General features: G+C 38.9%; 1 protein-coding gene across 3 annotated transcripts in view; it reads left to right on the top strand.

The window, feature by feature from the left end:
• Positions 1-5,361: 5,361 nt before the first annotated feature.
• Positions 5,362-23,411, top strand: part of dnmbp (dynamin binding protein) — a 39,189-nt gene continuing 21,139 nt past the window's right edge. For 2 of the 3 annotated variants that reach the window (XM_011487965.3, XM_011487966.3), the window contains exons 1-4: positions 5,362-5,696; positions 15,929-16,083; positions 18,179-18,301; positions 20,124-22,271. In XM_011487965.3, the coding sequence (XP_011486267.1) occupies positions 15,939-16,083; positions 18,179-18,301; positions 20,124-22,271 (2,416 nt within the window). In that variant the 5' untranslated portion in view covers positions 5,362-5,696; positions 15,929-15,938. The remainder of the gene's footprint in view (positions 5,697-15,928; positions 16,084-18,178; positions 18,302-20,123; positions 22,272-23,411) is intronic. The other variant, XM_011487964.3, reaches the window with a different exon arrangement.

Genomic DNA, 23,411 nt, shown 5'->3' on the forward strand with positions numbered 1-23,411 from the left:
CCTGTCTGTGTTGTTGACTGTGCAAAAGCCTATTTGTGGTCATGCAAATTAGCATGTGGTGGTGTGGTTATTGATCAATACATTGGGATTCTAACGACATATTTAATTAAAAATTATGATCAACTCACATTTTTGATTAAAGAAGAAATGACTATAAACTCACATATATGATCAGTTGAACAACATATAACTTAAGCGGTGGATATATCAGTCAGCCTTTATCAAGACAAGCTAGAAATGCTGTGCAGGACCACATTAATTATAAAACTGTGAAGCAGATGATCATTTGAGCTTGGTTTCCATCTATTAGACTTGAGCCCCTCTGCGTACGTGATGCTAATATGAAGTCCCTCTACATTTTACAAACAGATGTAAAGCTTAAGTGCCTGATCGCTAAAGCTTAGCTGAAAACTACAGCACGAAACAGGAAAATTGTCCAAGCACAACAGAATGTTTTGAACTGGTGGTGAAGTCAAAGTCCAGGCTATAACTCAACAAAGTAGGTGTGAACTTGGGAAAGAGCTGTCCAAAGCGGAATTCCTTTGATCCTCCAAGAGCGTACGGTGTATTGATAGATGATCCAGAGTTATTTCACAAAGAAAAAACTGAAAAGTCGTTCTGGAAGCATCAACTAACTGTTCTGGCAAATCTAGATGTACAGGATATTTGATTTTGTAGCTAGCTGCATTTCTTTTTTGCTGATAAATTTTGATAATAAGTAGTACCTGCTGCTTGAAATACCCATCCATCCATCTTCATAACCCCCTAAATACCTAAATCCCGCTTGGGGGTCACGGGGGAAAAGATCAGGTAGATCTTCAACAGGTCGCCCATTGGTTACAGGGTGTATTACTTAAGTTAACTGGTTTCACTTTGGCATTTATTTTGTATGTTATAAAGTACACTAGTTTTGTTTATTCAAAATATCTGCTTACATCGACTGGAAGTTTATAGTCAGTTTATGAAATTTGAAAAACATGCAAATGTCTAGGATTTTTTTTCCCTTAGACATGGATGGCACATTCAACAAGTCGGCACACTAAAGTTCAAGTTGATCTCTTACCAAAAATGTATGAAAACGTTTTCAATATGATATTTAAGAGATTTTTTTTTTTTTTTAACTTGTCCTGTCCAACAGCTAGGCAGACAGATGAGAGCTGAGGGCCTCTTGGGTTGGACATATTTTACTTTAACAAGAGGGGTTATTAATCTTCAGACAAACCAAAGGTATGTCTGAATAAACCCCTTTTGTAATTGGGGCCAAACTTTATTAATTTCAAACATGTCTGAAAATCTTTGGTGTTGGACCGGACGGAAAAGGAAAGAGGGGAAGAAGAGAGAGGGACGTTAGAGAGAGGGGGGGTAGGGGGTGATAATAGGAGGGGAAGGGGGATAAGACCATGAAGCAGCATACAGCAACAAGTTTACTGGTTGTTAATCATTATGGTAAGGTTTAAATGTAAAAAAAAAAACAAAAAAAAGGGCGGAGCCTGTCCACACACACACTCAAATGTTATAAACACACCTGTTAGTTGCAAAAATGTCCACCTGTCGACATGTACACAAAACAGATAATGTTCACACGCATACTTATGCCTTAAAACCAACTAGTGTGAAATATTTCAGTCATTCAGTCTGTTGAGCTAACACCTGTGCTCAGGTGAGTGTTTATGTTCTTCTAAAATGGATGGTGGAACGTGAAAAGAAGGAGGGAGAGTGCCCAGCCATCCCCACCCCAAGACCCCCACCGCACCAGCAGCGGCAGCCGGAATCCCCCCAACGCCACACGGGAACCGGCAGGGAACAACCGCCGCCCGGGCGACCAAGCCCGCCACCCAGGCCAGGGCCAGCAGGGCCGCCGCAAGGCCCCCAGAGCCAGAGAGCAGGGAGGCACGGAGGGAAAGAGGGCGCCGCCCCAGCCCAACCAGGAGAGCAGCCCCCCCGCCGCGCCGGGAGAACCCAGCGCAGGGCCCCACCGGAGAAGGACGCCCACAGCCCCAGACGAGCACCCCACCACCACCCAGGAGTTCCGGGCATCCCCCCGCCCCAACCCCAGGTACGAGCCAGGACCCCCCAAGGGAGACCCACTCCGCACTCCAGGCAGCCATCCGCCCGGCCCACGGTTGGTCCAGGGAGGAGCGAGGCAGGGGCCCGCCGCCCCCGCCCAGGAGGGGGGAACCCCGGGGAAAAAAGAGGGCCCACAAGGGGTGTTGTAAATATGGCCCGACCAGGCTCGGCCACAGTTGGAAATTTGGCGGGGCCCAGCACTCAGGAGCAAGGACCAGAACCCACCCCCCAGGGACACGAACACCCCCGGCTCAGATGTAATGTGAACCCCCCCACCGCGCGGAGAGAGCACCGCCGGGCCCAGGAAGCCGGCACCCCGGGGACACATTTATATATATTTAAGAGATTTTTAGCGTCTTTGGTGTTTTTCCAAACAAAAATATCCACGTTTTTTTTTACCACTAAATGAAAATGTTGTTCAATTTTGTCTCCAAAAGGAAAGAAACAAAGCTAATGTATAAAAAAGATGGATATTTGATCCTTTTTTTTTTAAACTCAACAACAAATCTTGTGTATTCAAAATGCAAAATAGTTTGATTTTCTGTCTGTGGGGTGAGGTTGTGGAATAACATGAAAAAAAGTCTAAAGATGAGTAAAAATGTCACACAATTTTACAAAAAATGCAAACTAAAACCTTACAGAAACATCAAATTAGATGACGAAAAGCCTTATAGGACCATGTAAGGACAATCATGACTTCATGACGTTGTTTTTGGTACCTTAACACTTTAATTGTTTTTTTTTGTCTTTATGAATAATTATTATAAGGTTAACATGTAAAAATGTATTGTAAGATTGGGTGTGGGAATCAATACGACTTCTCTGAGTACTTTATTACTTTCTGTTTATCCTGATATTTTTTGCTGCGTTTGAAAATAAAATAAATTTAACAACAAGCAGACGACAAGAAAATAAAGTTTGTAATCCTAAAATTCCGATCACGTCAGTGTGACAAAAGCTGAATCATTATCATCATCGTTTGCTGGCATCGTTTTTTTTTTTTTGTCCTATAACAACAATGACTAAACACAATTATTTTTCCTTTTTTCCTCCACTAATTCTTTATCACAGCTCGTCTCTCAGGGAAAACACAAAAAGATGATTGAATAAAAGCCAATGTATTCTCTGAGTCAAGAGCATTATAGTGTGGCTCAACTGGCAGCAACGCTAAAAGACAACAATAGACCCACATAGTGCCCCCCAGGATAAAAGTGGCCACTATGTGTGGAGGGGGGGGGGACAAAGCTGACATTTCAGACAGATCTGGAGTGTTCCCAGCTTGAGTATGAATTGGGAGTGTGCACGTCAGCGCGCACGAGAATTTTCATTTGCATTTGTCCCACTATGTAACCCACCAGCAGTCGCACAGAGCTTGATATTTCCCTCTTTCTGCCTACACTCGCTGACTCAGAGTTGATGACGTTTTCAAGAAAACTGATGCTAACCGCACATATATTTTGCCATTTGTTGATCATCTATGTTGACGTTAGAGAAGACATATCCTTATGATTGAATTATTCAAGTTAAATATGTCAATCTATTGGTGGCACAGTGTTTGTGTAAAGTGAGACTTGTTTTTATCTGTTTATGTGACAGTGTGACCTGTTTGCTATCTTTTCCTTTTCCTTGCCTGCTCATGAAGGCCAAAGTTGCTGTTTCCTGCTTTTGTCCTGCACATACAAGACCAAATATGAGGAAGCTCTCATTACTGCAAAGACAGCAAAAACTGGATTTACGGTTTTACACCAGAGAACACAATCCCCGGTTCTGGGAAACAGAACGCCAAAAAATTATTTTATGAAACAGCTCTGATTTTGATTCTAAAAATATGAAATAATTTTAGATTAAAACACAGGATGGTGTGGTGACATATTTACGGTATCAACATTCATTTGTAATAAAATTCTCTTCCTTTCAGGCGATTGCTGACCTTGTTGACCCAGAAGTCAATACATATTTAAATATGTAAAGATAAGAAATACCTGTTTCCTACTTCCTTTTTGGGGGATATTTTGATGCACTGTGGTTTCCTTTAAACTTCAGAAAAGAAAAAAGGGGTATTATTAAATCTAAACATGAAATAAACTTATTTTAGAAAATTAATGTATTTGTGTCATAAAAAAACAACTATTTTTTGTCCAAAATTAAATTAACTTGTATTACTTGATGAGTTTTCAATCAGATTTCTTGAATCACCATGATATGTTAGAGCTCATGTAATAGCATAATCTGACATCCTTTATCTAATAGATTTGTCTGAATCAGATACTTACATTCGGGAATAATTGATCAATTTATCTTGTTTACGTGGTGTCTGACAGTCCAAAAACGTGCTTCATAGGTTGATTGATTACTCTAAATTGTCCATAGGTGTGACTGTGAGTGTATTCTATAGGTGTGACTGTGATTGTGTGGCGCTGCAAAAGGCTGGGAACCTCTCCAAGGTATACCACACCTTTGCCCAACAGTAGGCAGGTTAGGCTCTGGTAGCTCTGTGACCCCCAAAAGGGATACAGCGGGTTAAGAAAATTGATTCTTGGATGCACATGTTAACTGTCTAAGTGGCAAGAAACCTGAACTTCTTCCCATTATTTTGATTTCTTACATTATTTTGTTCTTTTATACCATAGTATTTAATAAAAAATCGAAGAAAATTAACAGTAAATAGTAACTATGGAAAATAGACCAAAGACAAATTCTCGTTGCATGCAAGTCAATTGTCCTTTTCCCTTTTTGGACTATAATGATGGAGGTATCTATAAACTCTGTTGCACTGCTTTAAGTCCAAATGCATGGTTATTATAACAACATTAGATCACATTCTTAATGAAAATGGCAGAATGTTTGAGCCTCAAGGTTCTACATGTACACAAGCTTGAAAAAGAAATCTGAAAGCAAACTGGGATTTATAATAATCAGGTTGCCGCTGTCCATGTAAGCGCATCTGATTGGATTTTTAGCGTTTTCTGACATACTCTCATATATCAAAATGTTTTGTTGGTACGTCACATTCATTTTCCTAAAGTGCATGATGTACTGATGTCAGATCTGATCATTCTAAGATTTTTGAGGTCATGTAAACATGCATTAAAAGAAAAAGAAATAACCCCCCACATCATGAATAAATTGAAATCAGAGGACATTAAACGTTTACTTTTTGTCTACTTAAGGGGAAATGTTCTGTGTTAAAGTTTCAGACCCCATTAAATTGTTTGGATTTTTTTTTTTTTTAGTCAGGCACATAGCGGACAGCCCATGGCTGGTCTCGGAAAAGTGGGCGGTGTTCTGTCATGGTGTGGGCATGGAGAGCCTCAGAGCTGCCTAGCTCGCCCGCTGCCGTGTCAGACGTGATGACAGCTGCCTGTACCGAGACCCGCAGCGAGCCTGGACCGCCGGGACGGCCTCTGCTGCGTACATGGCTTCCTGACGTTTGCGTGTAGTAGGCAACGTGGATCTTTCCCCCCTCAGGAAAACAGAATCCGCGCGGACCCTGACGCTGCCCAAAAGTTGTGATCAGACAGAGAGAGAGGCAACTCCGCCACCACATCACCAAACTAAAAGAAGTTGGATATCTACTCTGACCGGATCTAACGGCCAAAATTTATAATTCATACACAACAAGATAAAAGGTAAGTGCTCCAATCTAACCAGAAAACCCCTCATTTATGGGTCACATAGTTAAATTAGTTAATTTTACTGCAGCAACAGAAGCTGTGATGCGTTCGGCGTAGTCCTCCGCCAGTGTACTCAGGAAAGTCCGTGTGATTTATCTACCGCAGACTTTAGTGCAGCCAGTGAGGTCTCGCGCGTGAGCTGCATCTGTGATGGCACGAGCTGTTGACCAAACCCCCATAATGCAGCGGGTCACCTTTGGCCTGGGCTATGACTTGTTCCATGTAAGACGAATACACAGTAATGGGTTTGTCTCACTTCAGACCTTCAGCCAAACCTCAAAAAAAGTCCTAATTCTCAAAGAGAGGAACTTGTCTTCTTAGTGGGAACATTCCGTGATCAAACTAATTCTGGGACTTTCCCTCCTTTTTTTTTTACACTATTACGTTATTACTGTTTCCATTTAACTCGTACAGTAAAATGCCCTTTTTACATGATAAATGAAGTATGAGATCAGACTCCAATATCACCGTAATAGTCCAATTAATTTCTATTTATCCAAAAAATAAATGTCATATTACGCTGTAGATTTGAATGTTTCTTTGAAACATTCATTAAAACGAGGAAGAGGGCCTTTTCTTGAAGTCTCTGCAATGGCTACTCGTTATCTTTAGGATAGATTTGGGATCGTACTATTTATCAGATCACCTCAGTCCCTCCAAACTGCACACACAGCAAGACCCCCTTTCCTTTCTGTACTGTGGTCCTTATTTGTGGAATAACTTACCTGAGGGATCTGCACCTGTGGAGATTTTATATTCTAATTAAAGACGCGTCTTCTATTTATTTATTGGGCTTTTAAGTATTTTATAGCTTTTATGGTTTATCATTTGTACGTCTTTTAATATATGCAGTGCATCCTCAGATTTTAAGACACAGCATTTCCTCCCTTTTATGTTTGCCTTTTATTTGAAACTTTTATTTTGGGAAACATTTATTCAGTATGTAGATATTTTATGGCAATCACCTTGTGTTCGACATCATATTGATGAAAGGTGCTATATAAATAAAGTGACTGATATGTAGATATTTTTTTTTTACAAATGAAATCTTACTTTTGACTATAGTGTAGTTTATTTTGAAAGGTATTCATCCTAAAGTTTGGATTTAAGGTGGCACAGATAAATCCAGCAGTTTAAAATGAGAAACTTTAATTCAAAAAATATATAAGTCACACTATAATGCATCGGTAAGTTTTGACTCTAAAGTTGTTGTACTTCATGTGATAAATCATGAAACTTGCAGTAAAGGTTGTCGGCAGGGTGGAAGTCCTTCTGAGGAATAGTGTTTATAGATTTTGAAACATAGCATGACTCTGCGTCTCTTGTGCTTTTTCCACGATGCTTTGCTGAATCATCCTATTGGTTTGATCAGCATGTTCAAACAAGCAGATTCCAGCAGTCAGGCAGGCAGGATGAAGATGAACTGAGCGGCTTTAAAGCTACAAATAGAGCAAACAAGTCAGCTGTGTAATTACCACAATGTGCTCATGCACTGTTTGATTTATCTGCTGATTTGCCATTTTTGTCACACTTCTTCCTCATTTTTTTACAATAACTGAGTCAGATTTTGTTTGGGTCTTTTTGAGTTCTTCAAAAATTTTGGGCACATCTAAGCATCCTTTCTTCTAAATTATTAATGCAAGTGCTAGGTTACATAGAAAGCTGAGATGTTTCTCTTTGTTTGGAGGCATTACATGCCAAAAACACAGAACACCTGCAGCTTTGAGAGTAACTTATTTCTACATAAAACCAGTGCATTGTGGGTATTTCTTTACTGCGGCGGCCGTGGTGCAGCGGTAGGGCGGTCGACCCATGATCGTAAGATTACAGGTTCGATTCCCGCCTTGCACGCCCATGAGTCGAAGTGTCCTTGGGCAAGACACTGAACCCCACCCTGCCTCTGGTGGTAGGCGGGCGCCTGTGTTTGGCAGCGGAGCCGCCACCAGTGTGTGAATGTGTGAGTGAATGTGTGAGTGAATGTGTGAGTGAATGTGTGTGTGACTGGGTGAATGGGTCTGTGACTGTACAGCGCTTTGTCCTTGTAGGAAGAAAGGCGCTATATAAGTATACGCCATACCATTCTTTACAGCTGCAGCACTTAATGCCTGGCAGAGCAGAGGCTGCAGGTGTCAAGGGCTTTTACTTTGAAAAGACATATTAAAACTGGGGCAATTCTTGCCGTCTCTGTTAGTAATCGAATCTGACAAAAATGTTCATAAAAACACAAAAGTATAATTTACTCAAGTGGAGCAAAATACTAGATACTGCTGATGTAATCTGATAATGATATTAATAAAGGTAATTCAAAGTTTCTAAACCAAATGGTGCTTTTTGTAAAAATTAACAGCATCTTTCTTGATTTCTTAACCATAATTGCCAATAAAAATATTCTGTCCTCTTAAGTTAACTTAAAATATTGTTATTTATTTGGAGCAAATATAAAAATAAAGACGGTGATTTAAAAAAATGTTGCAGTTGTGCTTCACAAAAAGGATGCAGTGATTTTTGTTTTTGTTTTGCTAAAATCTTGTGACTCTGCCAATACTTCTGTTACATGATAAAAAAATGGAGGTTTTGCTTTTATAAAAAGAATACCACATAGATTTAAAAAAAAGAATCCCTTTTCTTTTTTCTCAAGACTTTAGCCATTTCTTTCTTTAATTTACTGATTTTGAAGATGGAAATCCCAGAATATTGAAATCAGAAAGTGATTCCCTCCTTTGTTTTTATTCTTTATATTTAACAGATACATTTTAACACCAAATTTTGTTTTTTATGAATTTTTCTAAATTTTGTTGTACTTTTTTGTTGTTGTTGCAGTGAAGCTTGTTGAGTTTCAAATTTTCTATTTCTTACCTGCTGTCCCAGAAATCAAACTTGCTCTTAAAAAAAAAAAGGTAAATTCACAGATGCTTTAGTTTTGGGTTCAACTCTAAAAGGGTTTGTGTTTTTCTTCATATAGTTGTTAAAATGTAACATTTTCTGAATTATTGACTCAACCTCAACAACTAGAAGGACAGAAGAAATATGCTGTTCATGATTTTCTAATGTGTTTTCAGCTGCTGAGGTTCAGTAAATCACGGTAAATCAGCCTTTTGCAGCCTTCAGTAAGTCCTGAGCTTGATTAAAGTTTGGAACCGTGTGCCGACTTGGATTTTCCCAGAAGTCTTTTTACCTCTCCCATTCCATAAATTGATGACATTTCAGCAGCTATGGAGGGAAATCTGTTATATAACAGCTCATGTGTAAACTGTTAGAGCTGAGCCATAGTTTACGGGTGCGGCATATCCTTGGACACCTCTGGGGTCCTCCCAGGGAAAAAGCCTCTTCCATCCAAACAGATCTCCGTATCCATGCTGACTCAGCCCCGGTCTTTTAGCCCAAACGTTTGAATAGGTTCCCTCACTGAGGAAGAGTTTCTGCAAAAAGGCAGATCAAACTGGGATCTTCTATAAGAAAGACATTCCCACTTGGAATATTGGTGTGTTCATCAGATTCAGGCAGTCTGGCCTAAAAACTGAAATAAAACTGGGAAGACAGAGGTGTATTTGTTTATATTTATGAGTGAGCCAAGACGTTTCACACAGACCCACCCAAGGTTTCCACTTCACTCTACAAAAGCCTTCACAGTTTTCCCAGGATGCTCTGTGCAACCTTAAAGGGATATTACAACTTGTGCAAACAAACCAGTCACGCTGTAAATGCAGATGGCGAACTTTTTCTGTTGTAAAGGGGATTGGACCTTCTTCAGCAAAACCCCTTTTGTTGGAGAAACCTTTTAAACATTGTAACTCCAGGAAGTAGTCTTCCTGTCAGGCTACTTCATTTGCTATGTTAGAATTGCATGGAATGCAAAGCAACAAGAAACTGCACATCTGTTGAAGAACACGCTTTTATTCAAGGGGAATCACTTTTGGCTGATTTGCTTTCACATTGTGCTTTTGAGGGTGGACCAAATCAGCTGGAAAAGCATAAAGAAATAATATAGTAGAAAAGTATATACACCTCTATCACTGTTCTTGTTTTCCAATGAAACATATCAAAACTTCCACTTTACACATCCAAGATTTACCTACCTGAAAAGCACCCCAATTCTTCTATTTAAAGAGCCAATATCACAACCTTCTTAAGCCTTTTATACTAAACAATATCCATGTATATGATAATCTATGACATTTAGCACACAAAAGAACAAAGATTTTTATTAAATATTAGTTTTTTTTCCTGAGTTTCATGGGGTCAGCCTAGAGCCGGCCTCTGCCGCGTGCCTGCGTCTCCCCCATGAAAACCGCCAAAAACCGCTAGCCCTACCGAGAAAGTGTGTGCGTTAGAGTGGGGGCGGCGCCAGCAGCGCAGACTCTTGCTGGTGACATCCTAATGCAGAAATGCTTGAACGGATTAAAATACTCCTATGGGGTTTCTTTTGGTGAGGAATGAACATTACAATACACTTAAAAGTTGAAAAAAAAAATTGATTTAGCATGGTATGGGCCCTTTTTCAACTGCCCTTACGAGTTGTTTGGATACAGGCTGTCTGCACGTGAAAAATGGGTCAATCTGTGCCGGGCATGATCTGTCCCCTCACTAGCGATTTGCGATATTAATGATCAATATTGCGATAACAATATGACTTGCGTTACATGAACAAATAGCAAAACAACCAAAAACATTTCCCTATTTTCACAGCAACAGTTTAATTTAAATAAAAGTCAACATACCTTATATTACACCCCAAATGTCTGCATAGGAGGCGAGCATATAACATAAAGGGGCTCCATCCGATTGGTCAACAACGTGAGGGGCTCCATCCGATTGGTCAAATGCATAAAAGATCTGTTAAATACTTCAAGCTATCATAAGATCGTTGTAGCACATTTAAGGTAACCATTTGTCCCTTGCCATCGCCCGTAAGCAGCTGGGATAGGCTCCGGCAGGCTTGTGACCCCGAAAGGGATAAAACGGATAAGAAGATGAATAAATTTATCGCAATTTTTGCCGATTTTGCGATATGTGTATTGCACAGCTTGATAACGCGGTAACGATAAATCTGCGATTTACTGTACAGGCCTTGAAATATCAAGGTGGTACAACCGCTTGGTGAGCCCGTCAAACCGAAAAGCAAATTTTTTACTTTTTTTATTGTTGTAGTGAACAGTCATGCAGGCGTACAGGCAAGTAATGGGGAAGTAGGTGAGACGCAGGCACGTTGTACGGGATTTTTTCTATTTTCAATTAACAGGGTACACAAAAAGGCAGATTGCATGAGATGGTAAACTGTAGAATAAGGTATGTCAACATGTATGATGGTATTAATAAGTAGTTTTTTTGTTTTTGGATTGCTCAGACAAGTGTTCCTACTTTTTTATGTGTTAAGTATAAGTACCCTGGACCTGATGTTTTGTCTTGTTTTTTCTTATATGTTTGAAACTGGGAAAAAAAAACAACCCTTGTTGGTGTAAAGTGTCTTTTTAAAGCCATTTGTTTTTAATAAGTGTGATTACAGATAGGGATATTACATGAATTAACTACAGGTCACATTTAATAGTCGCACAAAAAAAAGTAATAGCATGACAGTGCTTCTGAGTTTTCAGACTTTTAGCTACAAGTGCAAACCCATTTGGGTCTGGACCAGGTAGTCAGTACACTTCTACTGATTGGCCAAATGAGATAATACTTTGCAGCTTTATATACCAATGGGATGTAGAGTTTATACTAGTTTATACAGGGTTTGTGTAGCACCTTTCACCTGGTTGCAGCGGTGCTTAAAAACTAGACATTCAACTAGGATGGGGACGGCTTTTAATATCCAGAGCTTTCTGCCGTCCTTCCACTCGTTGTTGGGAGGCGTTTCAGTAAACTCAGCAATCTGGATGGGAGGCTGCTTCTTCTGCCGGCGGTAAACAGCTGCTGCCAAAAGACGTCAGCTGCCATCCAGGCCTCTCCAGAGGCTTCTGTCCGCCTGTTTGTGTGCTGTTGTGCGCACACAGACACGTGCCCGCCTGCCGCTGCAGTTCATATCAATGGGGTGAATGACATTGACAAGATTCATCCGGGCAGATGGACAATGAGGCAGCAACTTTATTATTATGGCCGTCACTCTGTGTGCAGTTTGTTGAGCAGTACTCTACAGAATGGTAGTCAGTTCTTATCCTGTAAATAAATAAAAAATGTAAATTGAAAGCGAATAGGCGCCTGTGAAGTTAAAAATACTAGACTTTTTTTTTTCTCAGTAAGTTGGTATTTGTGTAACCATCAAACTGTTTCTTAATTTGTCATCCCAGACGTCACCTTTTCATTTTCACTTTCTTATTTGTTGCATTTTTCTTTAGTGAGCTGAAAATATCCTTCCAAGTAAACATATTACCTAGAATCCAAACTTTCAGTAGCACAGGGGGGTATTTTAAAATTCCCCTTTTGCTTTAATCGCATTTCTGTAGTGAAAGACTTTTCTGAAACTCTAGCAGATTCTTTTTTAGATGGTATAGACATTAAATAAACCTGCTTTTTACTCAGTTTTAACTACCAGTAGTACTTGGCTTGTTGAAAGCAAGGCGAGTGTCCGATTCTCCAAATAGAAGTGTAATGGATGGGTGGAGGCCTGGTGTCAGACCGCACTGTATGCTGGGAAAATTAACACTTTCTCAGTTAAGTGACTTTGTGTTGGTTTCAGAACAATTCAAGGTATGGCTGTTCACATTCATTAATCTGTAATCTGAGCTATTTAATGGCCCTAGAAGGATTTAACTTTGAAACAATACATTGCTGCTTTACCTTTAATTAGAAATGCTCCTTATAAGACTTTGGTGGTGTGCATAAAATGCATTTATATAATGTTTTTGGATGATTTCTGCGCTCAGACCTCTTGCAACTTTGTCTAGAGTAGAGAGAACAGAAATCTCCTTGACCTTTACTTGCAGCCAAAAACGTATCCTGTTTCTAAAAAAAAAAAGTAAACATTTGTGATAAATGTATGTTCCTTTTTCCTGAATTAACAGGTCCTTGCAGCAGCTGCTTCTCCTGTTGTAACATATTTGAAATACCACTTTATTTATTTGTATGTATATTTCATTCACCATCGTCACTTTTAAGCTTTAGATTAAAGTCATTCTAAGATTCAGATAAACAAACAATTTTTCTCCGAATAATTTGTAAATAAAAGTTTAGACATTCTGTCTTATTTTTAATTACAGGTTTTCTGCAGGGTAAAAAAAAAAGGGTGTTACAGAAAGATCCTTTTGCAAAACAGGATTTCTTCTGTTGCACACGTTAAAATGTCCATTTATCTCCATGCGTGGGTTGTTTACTAAATGCTTCAGGGTGTTATTAGGACAGATGTTTTGTCTTTCTGACTCCTGCAATGAAGTTTTGGCTTCTGTGAGAGCTTCAAATAGTTGTAGAGAGAAGATTTTTATTTTCCATCTTTCTATCATCAGGATGCAAATAGAAATCTCATTTGGGTAAAGTTAGTTTAGCCTCTGCTTAAAGGTTTGACTTAAATTTACATTTTTTTAATGCAATCAAGAAAAACGGCCCTCTTCCTATGATATTGAGTTTTGAACTGAAACTTGTACAATAAATGAGTGCACATATAGATTTAAGCCCTTTATGCCACACGTCACTAATTCACAACGTAGAAAAACTAGCTTTTTTTTAAATAGCCTAAAAGATTTGACATTAACCTCCTCGTTTTCATTTAAAAAAGTCTTTTTTTAAGGTTTTAAGGTTTTCCCAATTTATTTAGAACGCAATTTATTATTTTTTTCTTTATATTTTTTTTCTTTTTTTCTTTACTTTTTTTAATGAATGTTTACATCTTTTTTTTTAAAGAAAAAAACCTTAGTTTATATACATAGAAATAAATGTTTATTACACATATATTAAGCCACATTTGGACCAGAAATCCTGTATTTCATTGATCTCCTTTGCTGTGGATGAGGAATGAAAGTGTCAATGAAAGGCTGAGAAAATGAATATGTTTTGTAATATCTGTATTAAGAACCTTTACCTGTTAAACTTATTTATCAAACATTAGAATAATATACTAGCACTTGGCTAAGAAATTTTAAAAGAGGTATAGATTTTATTTATCCAAAATGTTGTGGATCTTTGTCCATTAAAAGGTTTAATTTCTCCTTAAAGGATCCATCTAGATTTATTTGTTATTAAATGAAAAAAAAGTCAATTTAGTTAGAGACTGGTGTCAAAGGAGCAACTTTCCATTGACTCCAATGTTAAGTCAAATTTTACACCAAAAATGATCGTTTTTGACGTCTTTTCAGCCAGCAGTTCAGCTGTTTACAGAAACACTTATGAATAAATGTTGTTTTAAATGTATTATTTAAACTGAGTGTAGCTTTCTATACAATTGGTGGAATCATTTACACATGAAAAAGCACCCGAAGATGCAATTTCATTTTTTTTTTTTTTTTAGGAAAACCTTGAACCGTGTTTTGGCTGTTTTTTCCAAACGACAGACTGTTTTGTTTCGGCCCTTTTGTTGCCTGGATGGTAGTGTCACATCATGACAAAAAAGCTAAAGAAATAGAACTTTTAGCACTATAGTATCTTTGATTATACCCAATTTTGATGAAGATGGTTGCATATTTTTTAACGGAACTTCCTGCCATGTCTGTTAAAATGTCATATACTAGTAAGAAACGAAAAAAGTGTCATTTGAGAAGAAATGTACTTTTTACAATGTGCATCATATAAAGAACAGAAAGGTTCGAATAAAGACAGTTACGTTTCTTAAAACAAAATCTAGAAAATACTTATAAATGGTCCATTTAAGAAACCCATTCAGTTATTGTTTTCTGCTTACTGGTATTGTTGAATATGCAATTTAAAAAACATTTTTAAGCACAAGTCACCCAAAACAATTAGTTTTTGAAGGTAAATTATACTATAAGAGAAAACTAAACTCAGACTCCAAAGATATCCTTACTTTATGAATCCAAAATAAATCAATTTCTGGGAATTAAAGGCTCTATCTGCTTTTCTTCCTAGTCACCTTTTCCTTTGGAGTTTCTTTTTCTTTTTTACGAGCTGTTTCCACACCAGCATTTCTCTCCGATGATCATCCATTTATTGTCGCAACAAGTCAGGCTGTAAGCTGGTGATTACCGCCTAATGTTTCATGGAAACCGCTCCTTATGACATGCATGTTTGAACATGATTTCATGCCCCTGGATGTCTGACACGGAGCAATCGTGTCATTCAAAGTGTGAATGAGCAAAAATCAACGTGAACATTTCAAGCTTATAGCCCCGAATACAGTGTCTCGATGATGTTGAATTGTTCGTCTGTTACTAGGTTAGATTGCAGAATATGTAGGTGAATTTTTAAATTCTTTTAAGTCTTTGATCCTTATCAATATGTCATATATTACTGAATGTTTCTCTGTTGGTTTTGTGCATTATGAGCTAACAAACACGTCGAATGTGCTGTGCTGTTTGTCTCTCACCAGACTGAGGGGTTGGCTCAGGTTTCAGCTGGGCTTTACAACTGTGTGGTGTAGAGTTCACACCCAACCGCACCGCCTGCACCACCTCATTTCAAGACCCCTGAAGAACTGCTAAAACCCTAAATTGCTCCTTTCTTTTAGAGGATCCAGACACTTAGCTGAGAAATTTGGCAGATGTTCCTATCATCAGAGAAATCCAAAAATAATGTATTGCTGTTCATTATAGCACCTATGCATTTATATCTGTAGCTGTAGACCTGAATATTTGAAGGTTTTCTTTTAAGTCTATGTCTATGAAGACTCCCATTCATCCGCGTTGATTCCATTATAGTAGTAGGTTTAGGGGCTGACATCTGGACTAAGTTTTCTTTTAAGAAACTTAAGAAAATTTTTAGAATTTGAAGTTTTATGGTTGATGGTGTCGTCCAAACAAAAAAAAAACTTATCACTTTACTGAATAAGAATGACAGTAAAGCTGCACTAAAAACATAGGAAATAGGAAGAAATCTTTGTTTTTGTAAGAAAATTTGTGAAATACTTTATTGCCGGCCTGTATGCATCAGACGATGCAACAATATTGAGGCTGAAAATCAAACTGTAACCTGATGACTGATGTAGTTACAGGGTCTGTACCAATTCAGGAGATTACTGTGGTTGGAACTCTTACTTAAATCAATTTAATTGATTATTTAAATTGGCTTCTTGTCTCTGTCGCCCTCTGCAGGTTATGAGCCATGGAAGCAGGATCGCTGGTTCGCGCTAGGTTCGAGTTCCTCCCCAGCGTGTCGGAGGAGCTGCCGCTCTTCCCCGGTGACGTGATCGAGGTATTGAGTGTCGTGGATGAGTTTTGGCTGCTTGGAAACAAAGATGGCGTCACAGGTGAAGTTTGACCAGTCGTTATTGTTTGGAACCAGCTGTTTCATGAAAATCTCAATGGAAAATCTGTCACATACAGAGAAACCTTTGATAACTCATTTTGTAATTTCTGAATTTATTCCATGAATGACTTTTCTGATTTGTTTCTGAAGTGGAAATGCTGAATTACCTTTTGGCTTGTCATGTTAACCTTCTCCCTTCCTCATAGATTTAGCTGCTCAATTCTTTTCTAGTTGGATGTTAAAGGGTCAAAAAGGCTCCTCCTTTTTTAAAATGCTACTTCATTATTTGTCTCTCTTGACTGATTTAAATGATCAAAAAATGTTAACTTGCAGAAATATATGACTTCAATAAAGCTAAACTCAAAGATGGTGACTTTGGGACTTAGGAGAGAAATAAAGAATTCTTGAAATGTTGCTAAATTTTCCTCGGAATGTCTCAAAAAGGACACAACATTAACTCAAAGTTCCTCTAAACGGCACAAAACGTTGTTTGTAGTTTGAGGATAAATAGCTGAGAATCTTTTAAAACACACTGATGGTCTTTTGATCTATTTAAAAAAGCGTTCCCAGTAGTCTTTTCATGGTGATTATGCAATTTTTTTGCCAAAATTCAAAGCATCTGTGTAGTTTTCTAATTTATAGTTTTGCCTTTGGGTTTTGGGTGAGACCGTTGCCATGGAGCAACCCCGCCCCCTTTCTCTCCTCAATGCTGAGAGCTCTGTCTCTACGCTCTCCCTCTAGCTTACAGCCCCTCACACCCCTAAAATAACAGTACCGATGTAGCAAAAATGGCGAGCAATGTCAGAGCTTTTCCACCGTATAGGTTTGAGGAAATTCCAGCTCATACGAGGAAAACGAAGATGTCTAAATGTGGATCCATCTGAGCGGCACATTTTTAGAGTCACAAATAAGCTATTTCTTTGTCAAACTGCATGTTTTTAGTGTTTGCTCCTGATTATTTACAATTTAAAAAAAACAAACTGCAATTTTGAGCTTAATTCTCTTGACATATGTCCTCCATCATTGGAAAAATGTCACAAGAACATCAAATTTCAATCAAATCAAACTTTCCTCGGAGTGGGCCTTTACATTGAATGCAAAGCGGTTGGTCATCCTCAAAAACCAAACGGATTTTTTTCACTTTAGTGAGCAGAAATTCCGCTAAAGTGATGTAAAATTAAGTTCCTAATAGGAGTTGGAATGAAGGTTGAAGTTATAGGGGGTTATAGGGGGTATAAGAGTCAAAAAGAGTAGACTAATTATAGTTTTTCCTTCAATAAAATTAGACTAAGCTGTAATTTCAAATATCTTTTGTTCTCTTTGTCTTCTATCAAAATAAGTCTGCTATAATCTATCCATCTATTAAAGATTAAACCTCTTTGTTCTCTGGTTGTTTTCTGCATCCTTTTCCCTAATTTCTTATATAACCCACTCAAGGATACAGAGAATTCCATGCACGTTTTCCAGGGGTGGAGTAGAAAAGAGTTGTTTTTGTTGATTCTCTCCAGATGCTTTTGTGTGGGTTTACATCTGTGAAAGGAGCAGACGACATGCAGTCCGTGAATCGCAGTAACGCAGAATGATCCATCCAGAGCTCATCAAAGGAGCTTATTTCTCTTAAATCTAATAATTTTCTTTCTTTGTTTAAGACTTTCACACTTTACAATCAACCTAGCCAACTTCTGACCTCATTTAAACTCCTCCTAGCAACAGTAGCAAAACAACATAAAACTAAGAAAGTTATTTTTTATCTGTTTAGGACCCCAGTACATCCTCTTATCCCACCAGCATGCTTTCTTTTAATAATTCATAAGAATGCTTAGTAGGTAAACTAAAGAAACGCTTTTTTTTTTAAATAGTTTATTGATCATTTTACGTTTTATTATTTAGGAAGGCACTCAGAAATAATTCCATGAACCCAATAATGTTTTTATTTTTTTTAAAGTCATTACTTTACCAAGTTTCTGTGACAATACCTTGTTTGGCAGCTTATGTTTAAACATTTAAAATGACTTAAAGAAAAAAATTGGACAACATGACCATTTCTGCCACCTGGAAACATTTATAATCTTATTTTTCTTTTAACTCTTGTCCAGGTCAGTTTCCCAGCACCTTTGTGGAAGAAGTCACCATTCCCAGCACCAAGCCTGGAGACAGACTGTATGTGTGCATCAATGACTTCAGCTCAGGAGAGGCGGGGCACATGTCCCTGAAAAGAGGTGAAAACTGCACCACATGCTAGGATGCTCCACATGTCACTGTGCAGTGTCGATACTAACAAGTCATGTTCTCTCATTTAGCCTAATGCTACTTGATGATGTCAAAGGGTTCAGGTAAAATGGCAGTTTTGTTATGTGTTATGTTGTTGACCTTTGACCTGACTGTCAGACTTGGATCTCCCCTGTTAAGAAGGAAGAACAAATGTTTAGTGTTTTGATTTGCTGTCGCTGCATTTTGAAGGACAAACGCTGCATTTACATTCTTAGCAAATTCCATTAAATATAAATGTAGTTCAGACTATAAAAAATGAATAACTAAATTAAACTTTTTAATTGCTCCTAATTGTCTTTTAAAGACCAACTTTTATGAAAATCTGGTTTTTGGTGTTTTTAACATGTTCTTGTGGCATTTTTTTAGATGATGGAAGATCAAGATCAAGAGCAAATGAAAAAATGATATTTTAAAAAGGAGCATATTTGTGACATAAAAATGTTAGTTTGGGGGTGTGAGAGGCCTGTAAATAGACAGGCACTTTGTCCTTGAAAACAGCGTAATCATATTTTTAAAACTACATAGAAAGCCTTAAAATAAAGAACAAAAGTTGATCAGAGTTGGTCTTTAAATTATTACTGTTATAAAAGTAAGGATAATAATCAGTAATCTTAGTTTTTGTTTTTCAACTTCTTTGCTCAAATTGTGAATTTGAATTGAAAGTTCTTCACTTTTAGCATTTTTCTTGTTATCCAAGTTGATTTAGGTCTCCTGTATTTAGTGTTTCTGCTTTATGTTTAAGTCAAACATTTTATTTCAACATTAACAACCTGCAGATAAAAGCACATTTACAAAACAGACTTTTTTTTATTTCATTATGCAGTAAACCCCTTTGCTTTATTAGCCTTTTCCTGGAAACACTGAGATCAGGACAAGCGTAATGTTATGACTCTTTTAACCACTAGGGGTCCTCAAAGGTTCAATTGAAAAGCTGTTGCTTTTGGCATCAGCTGATTTGTTTAGTTGTAGGAACCTGTTTAGAGTTTTCCCTTCATATTTCGTCTAGTTTTGCTTTTCCCTTGTTTTTTCAAACCTAGTTTGGTTTTTACAGCAATTCTTAATTTATGTAGTTGTTTTAATGTCGTTGCTTCACCACCAATTACGGTAAGATAGGTTTGCATGGAGAATAAGATCCTACATTTGAACAACGAAGCATTAGGCACAAACTAAATATCTTGAAAGGAAATGAAAGCAGTAAATGACACCATGACACATTTTCTGTGTTGCCATTGATTAAATGGCTCTCTGCACACCGGCACACACAGGAAGCTGGCCATCCATTAGTACTTGCCTTGGTTGTATTGGATGGTTTCCAGTTTTGGCTGCAGACACAATGGGAGGTGGAGCCGCAGGTCTTTGGAATGTGACCCCCTCGACTTCTGCCTGACTAGACAACATTCCTATTATCTTGTTTGCTCCAATTATAGTAGATACGATGTAACAAAAAAATAAAACCATAAAAATTTAAATAAATGGGTTGACACAGCTGCCTTAGAATACATGCAATAAAAAAAGAAATGATACATTTTTGCATAATGTTGCCTTGAAAAGTAAATCCGATTTTCTGACAATCTCCCTATTTCCATAGAATCATATTTTAAAATGTTAGTATTTTATTGGCTTCCCTTTTCAGATATTTAGATGATAAATTAGATAGATTTTCTACTAATGTTACATATAAAACCTATTTTCTTCCCTTTAGGAATGTTAATTACATCTTATGTGAGGGTATAAATTCTAAATGAAGTTTTCTCTGCTCTCTTTGTTCAGGGGATGTGGTAGTTGGAGAATCTGGGGGGACCATGGCTTTTAGGGAGTCCTGGCAACGTGGCTGCAATGCCTGGGGCACCCGTGGTTTCTTTCCCACGTCATGTGTGAAGGAGCTGAACCTGTCATGCCGCTCCAGGCAGCTTTCTGAGCGTTCGGCTCAGGCCCAGGCCTTGGAGCTCCCCCCTTACGCCCTTGGCCAAGCCCGAGCTCTGATGAACCTCCATGCGCAGCTAAATGAGGAACTGGACTTCCGTGAGGGGGACTTGATCATCATCACTGGTCAACCTGAGCCGGGTTGGTTCATGGGCGAGTTGGAGGGCCGCAGAGGCCATTTTCCAGAGGGATTTGTGGAGCTTCTGGGTCCACTCCGATCTCCTCGGGAGCCAGCTGACTTCCATGAAGACCCTCAACAGTTCACCTCTGAAAACTCTTATGACATAGGAGTTGTTGAGGAAAAGAGTTTGGAAGAAGAGGTTTTTCTAACGGAAGAGGAAGAACAGAAGGACATCTTCACAGAGGAACAACACATAGAAGAAGATGGCCTTTATGGAGTGGCGTTGTATGAATTTCGGGCCATGGAGCCAGGAGAGCTGGACTTTGATGTGGGAGATCGCATTCGCATTGTAAATACTCTGGAAGATGGTTGGCTTCAGGGAGAGCTTCAAGGACAGCTGGGTGTTTTTCCTCATCGGTTTGTCAAAATTGAGGACAACAGGCAAAAAATGGAAGAGGGAACAAATGTTGAAGCAGAAGAAGAAAAGGAGGATGCATGTTCTGAACAGAACTCCATCCTTTTATACCCCAATGGATCCAATAATGAACCTGATGGTGGGATGTATGAATATCAAGAAGATCATACTGTGTGGGACTTGGACTATTTTGAGAGAACTAAAGAGCAGGGTGGACATGATGTCAACAACAGTGTTGGGTTTCCAACCAGTAACAGAGCAGAGAAAGATAGTGCCAACGGATATAACAGTCAGTTACAGAGACCAGATCAAAAAGTCGCTGAGAGACCCAGATCCACTCCTCCGGCAAGACCTAGACTCCCGCCACGGCCTATCCTAAATGCACACCACTCTAGACTACATATTGGCTCAACAGGAAGAACTGTGTCTAATAGAAACGCAAAACTATTACAGCCTAAACGTACTCAAAGCCTTACCCTTCCTGACGTTCAATCTCATTGGTCGACAGACGGTAGAGGTCATCGGAAGCCATCAAGGGACAAACCCACCAGCATTGGTAAGACGTTGATTAACATTGCTGAAGCCCATAAACAGCGGAGGCTTACTCGGACTGGTAGCGCAGGCAATGCTGACATGATTAGGGGCGCCGAAGGGCCGAGGCCTTCAGGGACACGAAGCACCAGTGGGATTCTTCCAACGTCTATGGCCTTAGAAGCTCTTGCAAGTGTGGCCGGCGACCTGGAGTCCAAACTGTGCCAACAGCTCTGTGAGTTTGAGAAAAGCCTGACAGCGCCTTACAGCGACATCTCTGGCCACGCCAATGACTGGTCTGTCGTAGACTTGAACCATCAGTCGGCTATATCACGCCATTTTTCTATACTGGATTACAAGGACGAAAAGGACATCATTCGAGGTTCCTCACAGTCTTCTGCATCCAAGATCTCACCGTCGAGCACTTCCCTCTCTGAGAGACCCAGAACCCTCCGCCCTCCTCCGCCACGCCCCCGAACCAGACGTACCCCAGTCCCAGCTGCATGCAGACCAATGCGTCCCGCACCACGTCCTCCTCCTCCGTGCCCAAGACCAAACACAACTCCTCCAACCAACAACCCAGTCTACTATAGTCCTGATGAACCAGACGCTCAGGTCGTCACAGACGATCAGGAATCTGGTGACCTTGGAGACACCCAGGAACATGAAGTCCAGATGGAAGCAGAGCAGGAGATGGAGTTGGACAATGAGAGGCAGAGAGCTGAAGACGAAAGGGACCAACTGGTACAACGGCTGCAGGAGGTGGAACATGACATGGAGGAATACTCGCGCACAGCGGAGGAACTCAGGGCGATGTTGGAGGAGGAGGAAGAAGAGGGGGCCCGCATGCAAGCCTTGGAAAATCTGGAGTTCTGCAACTACACACTGGAGGCACTGGCCCGTGAGCAGCAGCAGCTGCAGCTTCAAGGTAAGACAACCGAATTCTCAAGTGGGAATAACGAAAATGTAAAACATAACCTAAACAATCAAGATGTGACAATTAAAATGTTACGCATTTGGTCCAAAGATGCACATCACAGCTAAATAACAGATCTGTTTTACTGAAAAAGCTAACCACAGAAATTAGCTCACAAAGACCTAATATAGATGTTTTTTTTGTGTTGCTGGGCTACAAACACATGAAAATAATAAAAGAATTGAATCGTTTCTGCTTTAGTTTATGTCGCAGTTGCTTCTCACTTCCTCTAAGGAACTTTGTCCAGACTTACTGAAGTCAAAATGTAATTTTGAGGGCATTTAGAAAGGAGACACAGATGCTTAACAGATTTACCACATGAATGGTTTTTCAAAACCCTCCAAGACACAACTTTCCCCAAAGAAAAAGGATTTTCAAATTATTAAACAAAAAAAGTTAATGCTTACTATTGTAGTCAATCTGTCGGTGGAAAAAAGTTAAGCTCTGTCATGCTAGTAGGTAATCACAGCAACGTTTCTACCTTTAACCCTAACAGTTGGTTTTTCTTATGTTTTACTGTTTTTGTTCATGATAATAAATAAATAATGAACCCTGTAAGAATTTCTGTTATTACAATGACAACTTCATGGACTTTTCAAATTAAAATGTAAAGTTTAGAATATTTTTGAATCCAAACAAATCAAAATTGGACTTTTCCCGAACAAATGCTGCATAAATACCTTTTTAAAAGGAACAGAATTTTGAAAAACAGCAAAAAAAAAACAAAAAAACTTTCGAAAGATTCCAAAAGTTGACACTAATTAAAAACTGAAAACTGTGCTTAAGGTTTTTTTAACATGTTCTTGTGCACCAGTAATGTGAAGTCGGGTTTTGGAGGGGCTGTAAGCCAGCGGGAGAGCAATAACAGAGAACTCTCAGCAGCATAAAAAGGAAAGGGGGGTGGGGTTGCTCTGCGCCAACAGCCCTGCGGACAACTTAAAGGCAAAGTTTCATTGAACCTCTGCCGCTCTGCAGAAACTATATCCTAGAAAGTGACATAATTCTTGTCAAATTTTGGTGAACAACTGCTTAATAATAATTAAAAGACCAATGGGAACTCTTCAAAAAAATAGGTCAAAAGATGATCAAAGT

Source organism: Oryzias latipes, chromosome 19 (genome assembly GCF_002234675.1).
Source record: "Oryzias latipes chromosome 19, ASM223467v1".
NCBI classification, from domain to species: Eukaryota; Metazoa; Chordata; class Actinopteri; order Beloniformes; family Adrianichthyidae; genus Oryzias; species Oryzias latipes.